Source organism: Atta cephalotes (assembly GCF_000143395.1).
Source record: "Atta cephalotes unplaced genomic scaffold scaffold00033, whole genome shotgun sequence".
Lineage (NCBI taxonomy): Eukaryota > Metazoa > Arthropoda > Insecta > Hymenoptera > Formicidae > Atta > Atta cephalotes.
In genome coordinates, this window is record NW_012130097.1 from 3,615,281 (window position 1) to 3,635,784 (window position 20,504).

The 20,504-nt window shown below is 30.2% G+C and overlaps 1 protein-coding gene across 1 annotated transcript in view; it reads right to left on the minus strand.

Moving 5' to 3' along the window:
* Window positions 1-14,129, minus strand: part of LOC105621429 (tubulin polyglutamylase TTLL5) — a 25,947-nt gene extending 11,818 nt beyond the window's left edge. Inside the window, exons 1-8 of the mRNA XM_012202899.1 lie at window positions 13,966-14,129; window positions 7,841-7,924; window positions 7,633-7,756; window positions 6,925-7,031; window positions 6,532-6,745; window positions 5,355-5,611; window positions 4,557-4,756; window positions 3,529-3,752 (exon numbers count right to left, since the gene is read on the minus strand). Of these exons, the coding sequence (XP_012058289.1) occupies window positions 3,529-3,752; window positions 4,557-4,756; window positions 5,355-5,611; window positions 6,532-6,745; window positions 6,925-7,031; window positions 7,633-7,756; window positions 7,841-7,924; window positions 13,966-14,129 (1,374 nt within the window). The remainder of the gene's footprint in view (window positions 1-3,528; window positions 3,753-4,556; window positions 4,757-5,354; window positions 5,612-6,531; window positions 6,746-6,924; window positions 7,032-7,632; window positions 7,757-7,840; window positions 7,925-13,965) is intronic.
* Window positions 14,130-20,504: the final 6,375 nt, after the last annotated feature.

Genomic DNA, 20,504 nt, shown 5'->3' on the forward strand with positions numbered 1-20,504 from the left:
AGAGAGAGAGTAGAGAGAGAGAGAGAGAGAGAGAGAGAGAGAGAGAGAGAGAGAGAGAGAGAGAGAGAGAGAGAGAGANAGAGANAGNGGAGAGAGAGAGAGAGAATATGGCGAACCCCTCTATCGCGGACCCCGGTACGTCAGCCCAGTGACATCGCCCTCCTCCTTCCTCAAATCTCGCGCCTAGTGACACTACTTCCTCCTCCTTTGTCCTCACATACACACACATATACCGTATGTACATATATGTACTGACACGTAAGGATTTAGAATCTTCATAGCTAAGCTACTTGTGTGAACTATTAATGCTTTTCATGGCTGTTGTCTTTAATGATACCAGAAGGGTTATCACGTTTTTGTCCATTACTAATGCCACTAATGTTTTGTGAACCTTGTCATCAGGGCGAGGAGCACACTGATACTGAGCTGCTCTTCTCCCTTTATGTAGCTGCAAAGGAGAGTAAAGAGTTGGAGAAGAGGGGGAGGTCTTCCTTGACTTGTTAAAAGTACAGTATTCCATATCTTTACTTCCATATACTTATATCATGACTTGAGTCTCTGTTCGAATTGTCTGGATGTTTCTATGACCTCTCTGTACTTCCTCGGGAAATATGACATCATTGTAGCTATAATAGCAGTTTTGTCGAATAATATTTGATGTCCTGTCTCAATTCTGCCAAATTCTGCCAATGCTGATTATGTAGCATGTTTCAGCCTGACATCCTGTTGATGTTCCTTTATGCACACGTTGACCATTCTTCTGATTTCACCGATGTATACTTTCTCGCGAGAGCAAAGTATTTTGTATAAATTCCTGCGGAATTGAGTGGAAGTCTTTAGGATTTCTCAAGATTTGCTCGATTTTCCTTGGAGATTTGAAAATGGTTCGGATGTTGTATTTGTTCAAAATTCTACCGATTCGGTCTGTTCTTCCTTTTACATATGGAAGAATAGGGAGGCTTCTTTTGTTTAACTCTTCCTGTAGTTGTTGTGTATCCCAGTGATTCTTTGTCTCACTCCTATGTTTGCTAATTGTCCCATTCACTTCTTTCTTATTGTATCCATTCCATTATAAGATTTTTTTCAAATAATTGAGTTCTGTTTGTAGATGTTCCTTATCAGAGATACTAAATACTCTATGCATAAGTGAGTGTATTGCCGACTGTTTTTATGCTGGATAGTGGTGCGACTCGGCATGTAAGTCAATGTGTATCTGTCAGTGTGTGTTGGCTTCCTGTATACTTGATGGCCTAGAGTATTGTCAGTCTTCTTTGTAACAAGAACATCCAGAAAGGGAAACTTACCATTTTTTTCTATGTCCATGGTGAATCGAATATTAGGATGTTGGTTGTTGAGAAAGTTTAAGAACTTGTGAAGTTCCTCACTGCCATGTCTCCAGATTACGAAAGTGTCGTCTACATAACGAAATCAATCTTCTGGTTATTAGCCCCTTCTTCAACATACTCTTATCCCCCTCTAAAGCGTCTACATAAAGGAAGTTTCCCGGAGGAGCAGCTTATCTAAATCTCATCGTTTATGAATTATTACATTGTGAATTTGAATTTCATAGGAGACTTGGCACTTTTCTATGGTCAGTATTTTTGTGACAATGTTCCTGGAATTGCAACTTGACTTTTCTCAAAAACTTGGCAAGGATATCACTTAAATACAAAAGATGAATGCGATGAAATGTTTGTATATTTTTATTTAACACTTTGAATTCATGAATATAAACGTTATCTTTATCCGCATTTATAGTGATTTCAAACTATTTAAAAAACTTGCAGATTCAAAATAATGATCATTTCATAATTCAAGATAGATACGTAAACAAGAAATAACAATATGAATCTAATAGACTTATTGGGAAAGAAGGGAGAGTTAGTTGTTCAAAATAAGTATAGGTTCTAAAGATTTTGGGTAATTATTTACAATAGTCTTTTTTTAATTTCGATATTTTTCGGCTGCAATGTTAATAATAATCTTTGTTATGATTCAAATAGTAATGATAAATCGGGAAAGGTCAAAAAATATACATATACTTCTATTCGAATAATATACTGAGTAATAATGATGACTAGAGCCCGCATTATTCACCAACCGATTCGAGTCGATTATAGTGCGTTCTTCACAATTCTTCCCACTGCTAAAAGCTGTCAAAAGCCGTGGCGAGCGACGGAGCGATGGCGCTACAGAAGTGGGAGAGATGTAGTGAGGAGATGTAGTGAGGACATAGTTAGCTACGGTTGACACCGTTCTCAGAATCCGTGCTCTAATAATGACATTCCAAAGTCGTACGCCCCTAAGCAGAGAAGGAGATGGGATGAGAGTCGCTTCGCGTGAAAGTCCCCCTTAAGCAGGGGGAGGTAGGGTGGGAGTTGCTTCGGGTGAAAGTTGTGCGCCTCTATGCGGGAAGATAAGGTAAAATAAATAATTTAAAAAATAAGTAGACTATTTTTCGACTTCCCGACTTATTATCACTATTATCATATCAAATTATTATCAACACTGCAATCGAAAAATGTCGAAATTCGGAAAAGGCCCTATTGTAAATAATTTCCAGATTTTGTTTTAATCGTGAATGAAGAGAAGTAAAACATGAAGAGACGTTTGATGTTTTTATTAAGATAATATAAACTGCCGACATTTGCCGCAATGTGCATGTAGAAATTGAATATCAAGATTCAATATGCTGGATACCAGCATGTGCACACGTTTTTCATTGATTTTTCGTCTTGTTGATATATTGTAAATAATACTCTTTGCAAGTTTTTGAGAAAGATTCGTGAAGTGGAATTCCAATTATATTATCCAAAAAAAATCTCAATCATCGAATAGTATAAAATTCCCTATGACTCATTTAAATTAAGAATGTAATAAACAATGAAATTTAGAATCATATTCTTTTGGGGAATTATGAGACCGAATTTATTTTTAAATTTAGTTTTAATATTGATTATTACAATTAAATTGTAATTTTAAAATCAATATATCTTACTTTTGTAGAGCATTAAAAGAAAGTAAAAAAAATAACGAAAAAAACTATTATCTTTTAAGTAACGCTATATATATTTTTTTGGATAACCGCGTTCCTAACCTTGAAAATCATCCCATACAGCACAGAATTTGCAGTAATTATCACTGCAAAATCTCTGCAATATTGCTGCAACATGCAGTGTTGCTGTAATTTTTGTATAATTTAATGCTGTAGGAGATTAATTGTTTAACATATTTACAACTGAATGTATAATCGAGATTAATTAGAATTTTAAATAATTTAATATTTAATTAATACCCAGTGAACGCAAGTTACATATAACTTTAGTTATAATTTCTCACTCAACATATAACTAAAACATAACATAACATACATGTTATATTACGGCTATATTACTGAAATGGGAAATTACAACTAATAGGTATATATAATTTTGTATTCACTGAGTGTATTGTGTGTATAGATGGAAGATAAATATGATGAAAGATTAATATGAATAATTTAAGAAAAATAAAAGCAAAATAGCTTACATTAGTTATCTTTTTATCGGAATTTATGGCAGCACGATTTGAATTTTGAGAGCGCAGGATTGGATCGACAGCAGCTACGCCGACGAGAGTAAGCAAATCTGTTATTAAAGCTGACTTGAGTCTAACATCTAGCGGTGAATCACATCCCAACGAGGGGGTTAAATTTACTTCCAATAACCATGGCTTCAACATATCGTCAATCAGTATATCGAAGCCAAATAACTCTAAAACATACATGTGTGATATACATATGAAATATTATATTTCTATCTTTCTATAACATAAAATATTTATCACATTTTTTTTTTCATTGAATTTACATGTTAAAAATAATTTTTTAAAATTGATATTTGTTTATATCATGAGTATTATTTAGCTATATTTACACAGGGTATAACTAAAATACAGTAACAAATTTCGAAGCTGAGCTTCCCACACCAAAACATGAAAAAAAGTATATGAACATATGTTCGCAAATCCAATGTTACTGAGACATAATTCAAAATCTTTAAGTATTATGTATGATCCCCGTGATCTAAACCCCTTAGATTTTTATTTGTGAGGACACTTGAAGTTCTTAGTTTATGAAGTTCCAATCACCAAAAGATGTTAAAGATGATGAAGTAAGATGAAGATGTTACATTAACGCATCTTTGATGATTGCAAACATTCGCAATTACCACAAGAGAAAGCTTGCTTTTGAAAGAATGTGACAATCCATGATCTGATATGTCCAAGCGTGTATAGAATCAAATGGAAGTCACTTCGAATATTTATTATAATTAAAAATTGAAAATGATATTAAATATTAATAAATATCATTCTATTTTCTCTTATATTAATAAATATTTTGAGCTGTATCTCAATGACAGTGAGTTTGCAGATATAGAATATTTATATGAATTTTTTTATGTTTTGATGTAGGGAGTATATCATATATTCAAACCTGAAGTTTGTTAACTATATTTTAAATTACATCCTGTGTATTATGTTAAAAATCGAAGACACTATTTGAAATAAATTATTACCGAAACATGTCTCGGGGTATTTCACGAATTGCTTTAAACCGCTGACGATTCCAGATGCAGTAGCAAGAATTGACTTTATAATAATATCTTCTATTCGCTGCATAAGCGATTCCGTATCTTGACCCATTGAGCGTAAATGTCTAAGTAATGCTGACAATGTCCATTTATGTCCTACATCCTCAGCATCAGGATCTTCACTCCTAATCGGATATAATTTATATTAAATATTTTTATAAGTAATTTCTATGTGAAATTTTTTTTATTCAGTTTTATTTATATGTTTGTTTTGAAGTTAAAAAAAATTTTTTTTGCTTCACTTTATTATTTTATTTCTTTTGTTTCTTTCCTTCTTTCTTTTATTTGTCATTCTTGTTTTTTTATTTATTTGCATTGCCAATATTACATAAATTACAATATTTTCTTAATGTAAAATAACAAAGATTGTACTATTATTTGCATTATAATAGAAGAATAACTATTTGAAACTTTGGCAAGACAAAAACAAGCAAATATGTATTAAAAATTTTGTTTAAGCAAACCTTACAAAACCTTACAAAACTTTCTCAAAATTTTAGCATATTTAACTATTTAAGTTATTACTTTACATAAATAAAAATATATGTATCTTTTATATATACATATAATATAAACAATTTTATTCTAATAAATTTAATATATGTAATTTAATATATGTATACATATATTTATCTTATTAAAAAGATATATATTTATACTTTATCATACAAATAATTTTCTCTTAATATATTTAATATTAGTTGTACTTGTTATATAACTTACTTTATATAATCTACGTGGAATTTGTTTATACTATAGTTGCAAAGATGCATGCAAGGATTCCAAACATATTCACTTCCGCCATCATATTTAACAGCGGCAAATCTCACTAAACCTTCCTCATATAAATAAATTAGTAGGGGATCGTAATTCGTTACAGCTACATAAAGGCGCAAATCGCATTTATGTCCGTCGATTAAAAGCGGATTATTTATGTATTGCGCCACAATAACCGATTCATCTGTCAGGATCTTCTCAGGCTATAACAATATAGTAAAAAAAGGTGGATAAGTGAATGATATAGTATTATATACTTCGTAAAATTGTCAATTTTATAAAATACAATTCATATACAACTTGTCCAAACATCAAGAATATATTTATCTGTCATTATATTTATCAATAAATATACTATTGGTTAATTGTTCAAGAGCAATTTAAAAATATTATTATAATTAGTGCTAAATTAAAATCATTGCTAAATCATATCATTAAGGGGATGCTGGCTTGAGTGATAGTCTTGATCAATGTCTAGTACCAGATTTTTCAAATTCTAAATAAAAAAGTCGATAATATTGACATCCTTAATTCATTTTTTACATCATCGTTCTGTCTCACTCAAACGCATATAGGTACAGTGGATCCTAGACACCCATCATGGAATAAAGTCGGAATAGATTCCGATCGCGATTATTCCCTTTTCCCCAGAAAACGCAATAGAAATCTAGAATAATTGAATAATTCCGATCGGAATCCATTCCGATTTTGTTCCATGATGTCCTGCTTCGTATAGAAAGAAAGTATGTGCGTTTCCTACAGGGGGGGGGGGGGTAGACCTCTCTTCGCGTGGAAACCCGTCAATGGCAGAAATAAGTATTATTTTTTAAACTTTATTTGTTAATAACTTTTGAACGAAGTTCAAGTGACCGCCACCTAAAACCTTTTGAAGGTTATTCATAATCATGACCTTGACAACATGTGTCAAGATCAAGATTATCAGTATGTCCGTTTTTTATTCGAATAATTACTGAAATAATTATCATAAATAATTATAATTACTACAAGAAACTTTTTATTAATAAATTTTCTCAATATATTTATGTAAGATTGCTTTTACTTAACGACAATTTAAATAATGTAAAAAATTCATACTGAAATAAAATACTGAAGTGTGTCTTACATTATTGACAATATAAATGCCACGGCCTCGCGAACTAGCTTTAGGCTTGACAATCCAAGGTCCTCTATATCTGAAATGCGCCGAAATCAACTCTCTGGCTTCAGTAGGCAGTAGAAATGTCTGAGGTATAAAATCAAGATTTCGAAGACCCTTACTTCTTTGCATAGCTTCGATATTTTTATAAAGGCGATCTTTTCGGGTAATTTCGTACGATCTAAAAAATAGAGTTTTAAGGAAGGTCAAGTTAATAGCCATGCAGATTTTTATTATATTATATTCTATAAAAATTCAAATAAAAATTTTCAAAGTTTAAATTGTTCCAAGAGCTTATTTCGTGTTTAAATCCGTATTATCTTAGATTATGAAAACTGTTTCTTAATAATTCATACTTACCTAGGAAAATGATTTATTTTTTGATAAGGCATCAGATTTCGCAAGATGTCCGGTTTTGGATGACTTCCCATCCATAGTATGTTAAAATCTGTCTCATTCATAGATACCTAAAAGTAAAGATATAGAAATTTATTTGCAAAGATAAAATAAAAGTTTTTCTCCTGGATATTTTTCAATATTGAAAATTGTATCAGAAGTAAATAAAAATGGTTCATTTTATTTTCTTTATTTCTTCTTAATATCTTATACATTTTTATCTACAGGAACCTTCAAAATTTTTGGAGAAAATAGTTTTTTAAATGTCATCAAATAAACTATTGCTAATTAGAATTATTTTCAAATTCGATTCACTTATAATTCCTTCATTCTTTTTCTGGGCGACTGTTTTTGTTTTTCAAACAAATGAATAACATCTTACTTCGTTATATCAGCGATAAAGTATACGAAAAGCATATATTGTATGTGTGTATATAATATTCAAACTGGCTATCTTTATCAACTTTTAAATAAAAATTTATATTGTATAAATGATTGATTTATATGACTGATAATGTAGAGAGTTAAATATGCGTAATTGAAATACAAAAACTATTGGCACAACAAATTAGAAAATATGCAAAAAAACATGGCCTTGAAGCTTAATTATTCGATATATTTTGTATATAAATGTATATGAAAATTAACTGCATAATATTACTAAAACTGTACCTCCATTAAACCATGTGATTGCAGCAGAAGATTAATGAGTTTAGTGTCAGTTTGAAAGATCTTGTAAGTCATGTGTAGCTGCTTCGCAGGTGGGTTTTCTGGTGGCGTTGCTAAAGCGGAACATCTGAGAAACAAGCAAAATACAGTTGCTTAAATATTTCTACGCGTTTTAAAAATAAAGATCAAAGATATTCTTATATCAACTTACTTAAAGCGTAAAATGGGCATCTTGCTTCCATTTGGTCCATTCAATAACCATTCGTTGTTTATTGCATTTCTTGCATTCGTTGTGCTACAAAAAAAGATATTAATAAAATATTACACCACATACACACGCACGCACGCACGCACGCACGCACGCACGCACGCACGCACGCACGCACGCACAAATACATGAGTTTTTACATATGCGGTCATATAATGCGTTCTCTCTATACATATCAGTCATTGCGAAAAATATTTCCGAAGCCTCAGTGGTCGAGTTGGCTAAGACGCTCCGGAAAGTTGAGAAGTCCCAGGTTCGAATCCTGGCTGAGGTATTATAATATTTTTCGCAATAAGTTCTTTATAGTTCTTCTAACTTAATTTAGGAAGGATTATTAGCGTTTTAAACTGATTGTGTTGAAAGTCCGAAAATTATCAACGTGCAATCATATCTAAAATAAATTTAATAAGGAATATATATTGTATTATTCGAAATTTAACTTTGACCACATTTGAGATGGTTCTCTATCGTATTTGATGTATTGTTTTTTTTTGAAAATTTTTTTTGTTGAAAATATATTCTTAATGTTTTATACATATGGAGGGCACTTCGGGTCACGGAGTACCAGTGAATCATCGATTGTTTAATCTCTAGAATGTTTAAATTAATACTACTGGTACAACGACCTGTTATTATACTTCATTACTCATACGTTTCATCTAGGTGGCAGTGATTAAATGCCATTGTATGAAAAACATCGATCATTAATGGTTTTCGTGCGATTTTTAATAAAAATGTTTTAATATTATTTTTGTAGTAGAAGATACATATAGTAGAAGATACATGAAGATAAGGTGCAAGTTTTTGCGCATCTTTTTTAATCTTACTACGTTACAAGTAATAATCTAACATTTATTTTTTATCATTTTCTATTAAATGTATAATTAAATTGGAGTACCATGCGTCATACATTAAATATTCATGTTTGATGTTTTAATATTCTTGAGACTTTCATCAGGGCGAGGAACAGCCTGATACTGAGCTGTTCCTTCTGATCATTCCCCTTTTATATATTACGCTACTTGTTAATTGTGGGTAAGAATGGGGGGAAATCGGTCAGTCCTCATTAATCGGGAGAATAGTTTTCCATATTTTATTTATGTTGTAGCCATTATCTCTATTTAGATTGTTAGGGTGTTTTTGTATCTCTATGGCTTCTCTATACTTTCTTGGAAAATATGATGTAATGTTGGCTGTTGTGGTTGTTTTGTCAAACAGTGATGTCCTATGATTTGATATTCTATTTCGATGTTGTGTTCTGATAGTGCTGATTGCATGACGTGTTTTAATCTGACATCACGTTGGTGTTCTTTTATAGTAGGTTGACCATTCTCTCAGTTTCTCCATTGTATATACTTGCCCGCAGGAACAAGGTATTTTGTACACTCCTGCGGAATTGAGTGGAGATTTTTGATCTTTAGGATTTCTTAAGATTTGTCTCATCTTTTTGGTTTAAAGATAGTTCTGATATTGTGTTTGTTTAATATCTTGCTAATCCGATCTGTTATTCCTTTGACATATGAGAGAATGGATAGGATCCTCTCGTCTGATTGTGTATCAGAAATCGTTTTCTTGTTTGCATGTTTATTATTATGCATCGATTATTTTGATTATGTCTTTTTTATCCATTTTTCTGTAAGGCTGTTTTTAAGAGATTGAGTTTCTAAGAGATTGAGTCTGTCTGTAGATGTTCTCTTCTTTTCCTCCATCACTCACAAGTAGCGTAATATATAGATGGGGCGACCTAGAGGAACAGACTGCCTCAGCATCAGACTGCTCTTCGCCCTGAAGTGAACTACAAGGTTCACGAAACGTTGGCATTCCAAGAGTGGATCAGGACACGGAAGAAACCCGCGAAACGCATAATCTTTATTTGTATTTGATATCGTCGAATAAATGCTTCGTGTGTACCTTCTTTCTTCGAGTAATTTTCACCGAATAACTATTTGACAATGATTAATAATTATGAATTATCGATAGTAAAACTCGGACTCTTATGGATAGAGATACATTAGTAAATTTCTCGTTTTCTTCAAGTGAATAAATAGTTTGTATGTCAATCGAGTGTGAGCGTTTTATAAGAAACGAAGTATTGATTAATTATAAATATTCGATCTGTGTATATTCTGTGTCAGTGGGAAACGTATGATATCGAAATTAAATTTCTAAGAGGAATGAAATTTAATTAACATAAACATTTGTTTGGAACGGTACGTGATCGAAATGGAAGTTTTCCTTTTTTCTCAAGCTGTAAATAAAGTTCTCAAATTTTTACAAGGCAATTGTGTGCGTGCGTGCGTGCGTGCGTGCGTGCGTGTGTGTATGTGTAGCGATCGTCTGATCATAGCGAGGTTTCCCTGTATATGTCGGATAGTGATATGCTGTCCTTGATTACGTTTTTCTACGGGTGCTGTCTTCGCTATCTATTTTTTATTATTATTGCTTATAATTATGTTATAAGCAATATAACTTACGTGATATAAAATGTTCACATATGTATAATTACATTGAATAAAATTACAATAATTTTAATTAATTCTGTTTATTTTTTGTCACCTTTTAAAGAAAATAAAAATTAAAATAAAATATTAAATTTTTAATTTAATTAAATTAAAAATTAAAAATTAAAAACACCAAAGAAATTTTTATTTTTATTTTTAGCATAGTGATATTTGAGCACATGCAATGACTTTATCTATATAAAGTCGTATAAAAATAAAATAAGAAATGCTTTACATAAAAGGTGAAATAATTCATAAAATATTTATCAGTGAAAAATATATTATGTAATATAAATATATTATGTAATATATTATGTAATATATAAATATATTCTGTATGTATATAAATATATTCTGATAAATATATTATGTAAATATATTTGTTTTAAAATATTTATCGTTTGATCATTTTGTATTTGACATTTTTGTAAGCAGAACAAATGAGAAGAAATCGATTTGTGACTAAAAATCATATAATTTCATTTGAAAAAGTTTAGTTGACTATGAAATTACCTCTGCAGAGGCTCTCCAGGTTAAATATAGGTTGTTACACTGCATTTCTTGCGAAACCAAACAACTTTTATTTAAAACATTTTTAGGAAAAATGCGTTATTTCCGAAGTATTTTAATTCATTCTAAAAATGAGATGTAAAAGCGTTACGGTTAATATTAAGCATTATTTTTGGCATGAAAAATTATTTTTTAATGTTTTGAATCAAAATCCAAATAATGAGAAAAATTGATGACTGACGTATGCTTGATGAATACAAAAATTTGTAATTGAGCTATAAATTGTATTTATTCAAAATTTTTCGTTAAAAAAAATATAATCATATATTCAAAATTTTGGGTTTTCAAAAATATTTATTCACAAAAAACTATGATAATTATTTAAATAACTAGTATTCATATTCATTTAAGAATTTCAAATAAAATATTCAAATAAAATATAAATTGAAAAAGAAAATTCCAATAAGCAATTGTTACCTTTTTACTGTAACCGGCATTTTTATAATTTTAAGTAAAAAAAAAAAATTTTATTTAGATATTTTTGTCATTGTATTAGGTTTAATGAGAAAAACTTTGAAATTTAAACAAATATTTTAAAAAACAATACATTTTTTATTTACAAGTACAATCTATTTGATGACATTTAATTTTACGTAAATCTTCATTTAAGATAACATATATTTTTGTATAATAAGTTTTTACAAAAATGATCATCATTTTTATTCTCAATATCAAACTATATACCATGTTGCGTCACTAGTCTGCCATCTGGCATCACTGATGAAGGATTTCTCTGTTGATTTCACTATTTTTTATAGATTTCTTTTACAAGCTTGCTACGTGCAGAGTAGGAATGAACGCGAAAACGAAAATATTCGTAATCACATTCATAAAAAATATTCATTTAAATGGAATGAAAAAGTATTCATTTCTTAACGAACAAAAATAAAGTGTATATTCTATAAAATATGTATATTCGAATGGGTATTTTCATTCATTTTTTTTTATTTATTGAATATTAGGAATATACATCAGGCACACTAGTCAGGAGATTATTTGTATTTCTATTTTCATTTATTAGACATAAAACAAGGATAGAATGGCATAAATAATGCTAATAGCGCTCCTAATAGCTAATAGCTCCCCGAACCACAGACTTCTATATATACTATTATGTATATATAGACTGTATAGAGATGTATATATGATTGTTAACTCCTTAGAACAAGCTTATGTGAAATATGGACCCCAAAATTATATGATAGTTTTGCGCATGCGTCACGAATATACCCAAAGAAATGCAATATGGCTGTTTTGCATCACTATTCACATGCTAAACGTATAACTTTAGAAAGTGGTGTGATTTCATAACGAAAAATATTGTTTCTTTTGGAAGAGAAAGTGATATAATCTCATAGTGAAAAATTTTGTTTCTTTTGGAAGAGAAAGAATTCAAGTAAAAAGGTAAAGATATTGGAAAGACAATTGAATATTAATAAACGTATATAAAAATGCGATTTTATTCAATTTCTTATAAGTTAAAATAATTTATAATAGCTGGATTATAAAAATAAGTATTTGGTGGTTTTAATACTGTTAAATAGGTTAACATGTCAAAATAATGTGCTGATGTGTGCGCATGTGCAGATATACGCGTTCACGCGAAGCGGTTCTCGACGCATGCATATAATATTACATAAAAATTGGGGGCCATTTTTTCAAGCAAGTTGGCAGTCTAGTAGTATATATAGAAGTTTGTGCTCCGAACGCATTTTTACGTAGACTGCATTGTTCCTCGCGTCGTTTAGAGAAATCATAACTTTTAAATTGCCTGAACCAATATTCATATATCTTAATTGGTGGAGCAACATCACCATAAGTTTCATCAAAATTCTATCAAAATTCTATGATCTTCAGCTGCCGTTTTCTTCCGATTAAAAAATAAAAATAACACAATGCTCGAAAATGCTCTTTAGAAAGCTTCATTTTTAAAATATTATATAAAGCACAATGTTTGCATCTATTAAATGACTAAATATCATAGAGTGTCTAATATTAAAGCATTAAAAAATAATAGCTATGATTGAAATGTCTTTGACAACATTGATATTAGTGCCATCTCTTGCAAAGTCCTCAAAACTAAATCACACTCTTAATATATGATCAAAACTCTTTAGAATACATTCGCAACTACAGAGAATTATCACAGAACTATCAGAACTCTTTAAAACTGGACAGCGTCTCATCTTTGTTCCCGTAAAGATCACTTTTTAAGGGAAAAAATTGTTTAAAAATTAAAATAGCAATGTTAATCAGAATTCTTTTTAGAATTATGGTATGTATTTGCAAATCCTATAAGAAAAATGGCTGGAATCTTTGTTAGATAAAATTAGCGCTATGTGAACCCGGCGTCTCATTTTACATTTTCGATTTCTTGGTTTTAATAGTCAGAATTATTTGTTTAATCTAGAATTATAAAACTATTGAAAATACACAATTCTCAATATTTAATAAATTTCCAAATGAGACGCTAGCTTCGTATACACCACACTTAGTGCTCCACAATCTCGAGAGATAAATAGCTCCAGCTGAAGGTTAAGGGAAAATAAATCAACTCGCGTTAATACTAATTCCACGTTGATTTTTTGTTTTTATTATTTGATTACACACACACGCGCGCGCGCGCACGCACACGCACACGCACACACACACACACGCGCGCGCGCAATGCATACGATTCTGAATCTTATATAATCTTATATAAACATATATGAAGCTATTTATCGAAGAGAGACCGAAAGAACGGAAATAAGATATTAAATAATTTTTTTTTAACTAATAAAAGATAACAAGAAAGAATTAATATCGCGATACAAAATTTAAAACTTGATTAATATAGATGCATTAATATAGATGCATGCATATTGCGTATGCGAGCGTGACAAATATCGAATTGAATGATAGTCGAATAATTATGAAAAGAAAATTCGAGTTTTAGCAAATGTATTACGTATGTAATATATTTGCTAAGACTATCGAATTACACGAGTAACTCACTTTTCTAAATTATCAGATTTATGAGATTTGTGTACCACGGTCTTTAATGTTTCTTCGCTGTTATGAGATAACTGCGACATACCAGACAGGCTGGAAGACGACATGAATTTTTTCGAACGTTTCAAGTCCAATCTTCTTACTACATTGGTATTTCTTTGGGACATCTTAATTCATCTGAAATAAAACGAAAGATCATACATAAAATTCGTACTATATGTGCAAAGAAATGTGATGATAATATAATATATAGGTATATCCATATACCTAGACAACACACAATTTATAAAGCATTTACAAAATATTTTGTAAATATTTTAATAAATATATTATATATTATATTATATTTAATATATTATATTTAATAAATATATATATTTTATAAATCTTATAAATGAATAGTTCATAAAATATTGACTGTTAAATATCCTGTAAGTTAGACACAATTCCACATCAGAATACATGAGCATTATTATCAATAAGAAAATATTTAGATCTCGATAATTACATTTAATTTCAAACACAAATTTAAATGGCACGATGTAAAAAAATATTAGATAATGAACCCTCTAATAAAAGATTGATTTCAGAAATAGTGCATAAAAATACAGAATTTGAAATGCATAAAAATACAGAAAAATAAGCAAAATGATAAGGATTATTGAACATGCATTTCTTACAAAAGTTATTTTCTTTCTAAAACTCCTTTTCTTATTCCCTTCTACATTTCATCACTGTTCTAATTATATTTGAGGAACAGATTTTTGAAATGAGTTTTGTCCAAAATTTCATTTTTTAAAATTAGAGATAGCATAATGTTTAATGTTGAAAGACTCAGATTATAAGCCACTCTGAAATGTTCAAAAAACATTTTTCATCGTTAATTTATATGCCGAAAAAATATAGACATTCGAAGTGCATTATATTTTTTAACTAGAGACAAACAAAATGTATTTGTTTAACATTTTTAACAATTGTTGGATCTTTAATACTTAAATAATCTAAGTGAATTATATATACATATAGTATATGCATATTTATTATATATATATATATATCATATTTGTAGTCCTTCAAACTGCGCGAATTGGTTTTCCTGATTTATAAACGCAATTAAACTACTATAATACACACAAATTAAATTAAATTGACAAGCAATTTTTAATAATTTGACGCTCAATCAGGCATCGATTAGAAAGATGTTAATATGTTGAAAAAACTAAATTTGTAAATAAAATTATTGCGAAAAATATTATCTCGGTAGGAAGTCGAATCTGGATCTTTGTTTCTTGTATCGACTTTCGGCAGAGGTAATTTTTCGCAATAAAATTATTTTCAGCATATTAACATTTTTCTAATGTAACGCCTGATTGAGCATCAAATTATTAACAATTGTTTTAATAAAAGGCTACGAGTTGCAACAGAATAGTAGTTGTTAACAATTGAAAAATTCAACTCATTGTTGTTTTAATTTTTCAAACATAACGATCTTCTGATAGCGATGAATATTTTTTCTATTATATATATAATATATAATTTTATTGTGAATTGTGAACTTTATTGCAATTGTGGGAAAGTTCTGACTTCTAGTTTTCATATATGACCTAAATTTTGAAATAACTAACGTCTATCGAACTGTGCAAGTCGATACAACAACTTAATGACTGATGCAGTTGCAATGAGGCACTTCTTTATTTGTCATGATATTATACTATAATATACCTAATATACCTAATATACTATAATATACCTAATAATTATATACCTATAATTATTGAAAAACTTAACATAGTGTGAATACTATGAAAATTGAAGATTTTGTAAAATTGTTAAATTGCGGATTAATGTTGTACGACACTGAAGATGATCTGATAGGAGTTGAAACATTTGTATTTTATATGTATTAGATTTGAATGATTTTTAATAGTTAACAATTACTATTCTATTGCGACTCGTAGTTTTTTATTAAAATAATTTTTTATTATTTGTGTGAGTCTTAGTTTATATTATTATATTAAAAATTGCTTGTCAATTTAATTTAATTGATATTATTACAGTATGTGATATTACAGTAGTTGCGTTTATAAATCCGAAAAACCAATTCAGCGCGTAGTTCGAATAACTACAAATATAGTATATATATATATATATATATATATATATATGACATAGAGTATGTACACACACACACACACACACACACACACACACACACACGCGCACGCACGCACGCACAATTCACATTGAATTATTTAGACATTAAAGATCCAGCTTCGATCGATATAGATATTTAATTTCTTGTTCGTATTGATTGTGATTCTCACATGTACAGTCTAAAAATAAGATTCTTATTGTTTAAATTTATCTGTTCAAATTCAATATGCAAAGAATCAAGACATTAATGTATTAGCTGCTATAAGTATTTTTATGACAATTTTATTAATTAAATTAACATTAAAATTTAAGTTTTAATGATTTCTCTTTGATTTAAAGGTATGTTCTGTGAAAGACAGCTGTCTAGGCTTCACGCTTTCTGATTTCGAACGCAATTATGCAACGCAATTAAGGATATTTGATAGACATATATAGCACATATATGTATATATTCATATTTACACTTTAAACAAACTACATACAAAATATATATTCATATATAATATTCCTAACTATATATATTCATATAAAAACTATATATATTCATAATATTCTGTTTTTATTAAACAACATATTTTTATCGTTTATTTATTTTATTTGTTATTTTTTATTGTTACAAGTTAAAATTAAAAAAATAATAAAAAAATTATAATGTTTTTGTACAAATACTTTAAGTTCAAAATAACTTACGCAAAGTTTTATTACGATTTATCGATTAGTTACAGCGATTAATTACAACGAGAACAAATAAATATTTTGTTTATTCACTGAATAATTTCTATATCGCAATATATAACTTCATATAAATAATCTTAAATACTTCTTCTACATAAAGTATTCATACCAAAAAATTAAAATTTTTGTCATTTATTTTATAATACATTTCTATTAGAACACAAATTCAAAAAATACTCCTATTATTAAAAAAATATATAACTGTATCGATTTAAAGTATGATTTAGGGTGCGTCCACTTAACGTTCGCAGTACGCTCGAATATTTCCTTGTTTAGTATTTGATAACAACAAGGATGAAATAATATTCACGAGTGTTGCAAATGTTAAATGAAACGCATCCTTATGTCCATATTTATAGGAAAAAAAATCTTAAATATAAGGCCTGATTATAAATCGGGTATTAGAATAATCAATAATTTTTTCATCATTTTAAAATATCGAATATTCCTAACTAATGGTAAAAAAATCTTTTTTGAATTATTAGTAAACTAAAACTGATTTGAGAAAATAAATTTTTGTATTACTGCCTTTTAAATTTGATTCTAAAAAAAAAATATTTTGAATTCATTTCACTGGAAGGAAAATTATGATTGAATTTAAAACAAAATACGAGAAATATGAATTCGTTGATTGTGTAAAATACTTTGATTGAGATAATAACGAACAAAAATATACAGCATTGATTTTAAAGTTTATGTGCGTTTTTTGAACACTAACTATAAGAATTTTTTAAAATCAATGCTAACACACTATCAACATTAGTATTGTTCGCGTGCAAACCTCGAAAACCAAGGTGCAGGATCGCTGAAGAAAGAGTATAACATAAGAGAAAATATTTTTTATGACATACTCGATAATTATTATAAAAGTTAAATATACATAATACTAAACTGTTAAATTTATTTATGCGATAATTTTGGCAAAAAGATCACTTGAGGAATAAATCATTCTAAAGTCTGTATGCGATATTTTAACAAATTATTATGTCGTTCAAATTGTGTCCGTTAGCAACACTATTGAATTGGAGAACAAAACGCTTGTCACATTGATGAACATAAACTTCGTGTGTTTGTCAAAAATATTGAACAATTAGCAAACAATCAGGACTTACCGCAATTCGCTCAGATGACTTAATGCCTGTCAATTATATATCTACTGACTATACATCGCGAAAACTATTTTATTTTACTATACTTGCGGACCGGCACTAATCATAATCATACCGTGAAAGAGTATAATAAATACTGTATTCCTACTACCTGCCACTGCCTACCTCTGTCAATCGAATGCTAAATGCCCGCGTACAGTCTGTGACAAAAGTATCAACGTCATGTGAACTCTCAATCATAGATCATAAATCTCTATAGAGATATATATACTTTCACTTTGCTTTGCACGCTCGTACTTGTGGCTGCTGCACACAGAACGTGGCAACGCTTGCCGCGTGACAGATGGTTGGGGGGGGCGCGATAATCAACATCTCGTTTGCTCGGAAGCAATAGATATATAATTTCCACCGCGCGACAAAAGTTGAAATCATGGCTTTTGCATTTTCGCTAGACGCGAAAACGTTTGTCGTGCGGCAAAATGTGATGCGGTAGCTAATAAGCTTACAACTTCTGTGTTCATTGGCTACCACATCACATTTTGTCGCGCGGCAAGTGTTTCCGTGTCCAATGTGCAGAAGCCAATAGGCTGGAATCCCAAGGTGTATTTACCGCATATTGCATAAATACGTAACCAATCAATGGCTGCGTTCAGCAGAACGTTTATTTTGCAACTGTTGGAAGTTTTCTTCGCGCTAATTGAGTTATGCTTTTAGATCAAGAAGAATGGTCCAATCTCAGCAAAGAATCATAAATCTGTTTTGTTCTGCTGAACGCAGCCAATAATCAGTAAGGCCTATGTCCCATGCAATGGATCGCGGCTTAAGTAATATTCGCGTATCACAGATTCATTCTCTTAGATCTGTTTGCAAGCAGATTTAAGAGAATGAATGGCGATACGTGAATACGGCGATACATGTCAGCAACCTAACCTTTCATAGGATTTCACTTTTTGAATATGTGATAGGCAATATGTGACGAGTGACGACACTATCTGAAGAAATCAATCGAGTTGAACGAATTATGCAACTATAATTTGTTAATTTTCTCTTTGTCCGAGATCTCGGAACGATTTCTAATTTCTTTAACATGGATTTTATTCAAGAAAGAATCGAGAGAGAATGGAGCAGAGAATGTTTCTCTTCTCTGATTGATTCTGCCATTTATAGTGCAACTTCCGCAAATGTGTATGTGTGTGTAGGTACGTATATGTCATGCACACAGCTAGTGAAGTACAATGGACACATTCAAATCGACGGCTAGCCTATTCGCCAAGCAAATGAACTTATTATTAGGTTGTTATTTACAGACCTAACCAATCACATTTAATCGCTCAACGAACAGGACTAATAGCTCCGTCACATTAGCGCAATGTTTGTCGCGCAAGTGACATGTGATATTCAATGAGAATATATCTTTAGGCCGGGTTCACACCTTGACGGAAAAACGGGAAAGTGGAAACCAATCAGAACTCGCGGAAAGAAGCAAACAAGCGAAATATACTTACTATTACTGCGAGTCCGTCAAAGTGTGAATCCGGACTAGAATGAAAACATCGGTAAAGCTGGGGATCAATTCTGAATCTTCAAACAAGGGGATCGATTTTCAAACAAGGAAATGAAAATTACAAAGTGAGCAAATTTACTAGGTGTTGATCAATGAAATTATCAGTATTCTAGTAAATTCGCTCTTTTGTAATTTCACCTCGTTCAAGATACAGAATCGATTCTTTGTACACCCATTATTGCGATAATGAATATATCGTGTGTCGCGCGCGACAAACATCGCGTTGATATGTCGGAAGCATATTAGCGTGTGCAGTATATGTTCTATTATGCTCCTATCATATCTCGTAGGGCACAGTCAACGAGATGCTGCAAACAAATACTTTGAAACTTTTTTTAACTGGTCAATTTGTAAAATTCTTTCTTCTAATTGGTTCATCAAAGCATTTGTAGCGAGACTTTGATCACAGCCGTACTTACTTCAACGATGCAGTCGTTGACAAACGGCGGCTTTCGTAGGAAGCCTAAATCCTCATTCCGCTCCTCATTCTCCCTCGATTCTCTCTGATTTTACTCATCTACTTGTAGCTACCTATTTCTTTTCTTTGCACTCGTTTTCCAACATATATACGAAGCTATCCAAAGAATACCGAGTGGAGAAAGTGAAGAACCAAAATTGAAAGTTATACCCATTTTCACCAAACTCTGATTATAGGATCGCTAATTTTATCTAGAACCTTACAGGAAGGCTCTTTAGTTTTATCTATACAAGCGCTTTGTCAAAACTTACCGGACACCCTGTATAAGACATTATTTATGTGAAATATATTTAACAATTTCATTCTGTATATATAAAATGAAAATGTACAATATATATATTGTTATTTATTTGCTTATTTTCTAAGATTCTTTATTCATGACAACTACAACAGAGTAAAACGAAAGGAATTTTCAGAAAATGATTGAATAAAGAAATATTTAGAATATATAGCAGAAATAGATGGAGAAACTATACATACATACATACATACATACACGCAC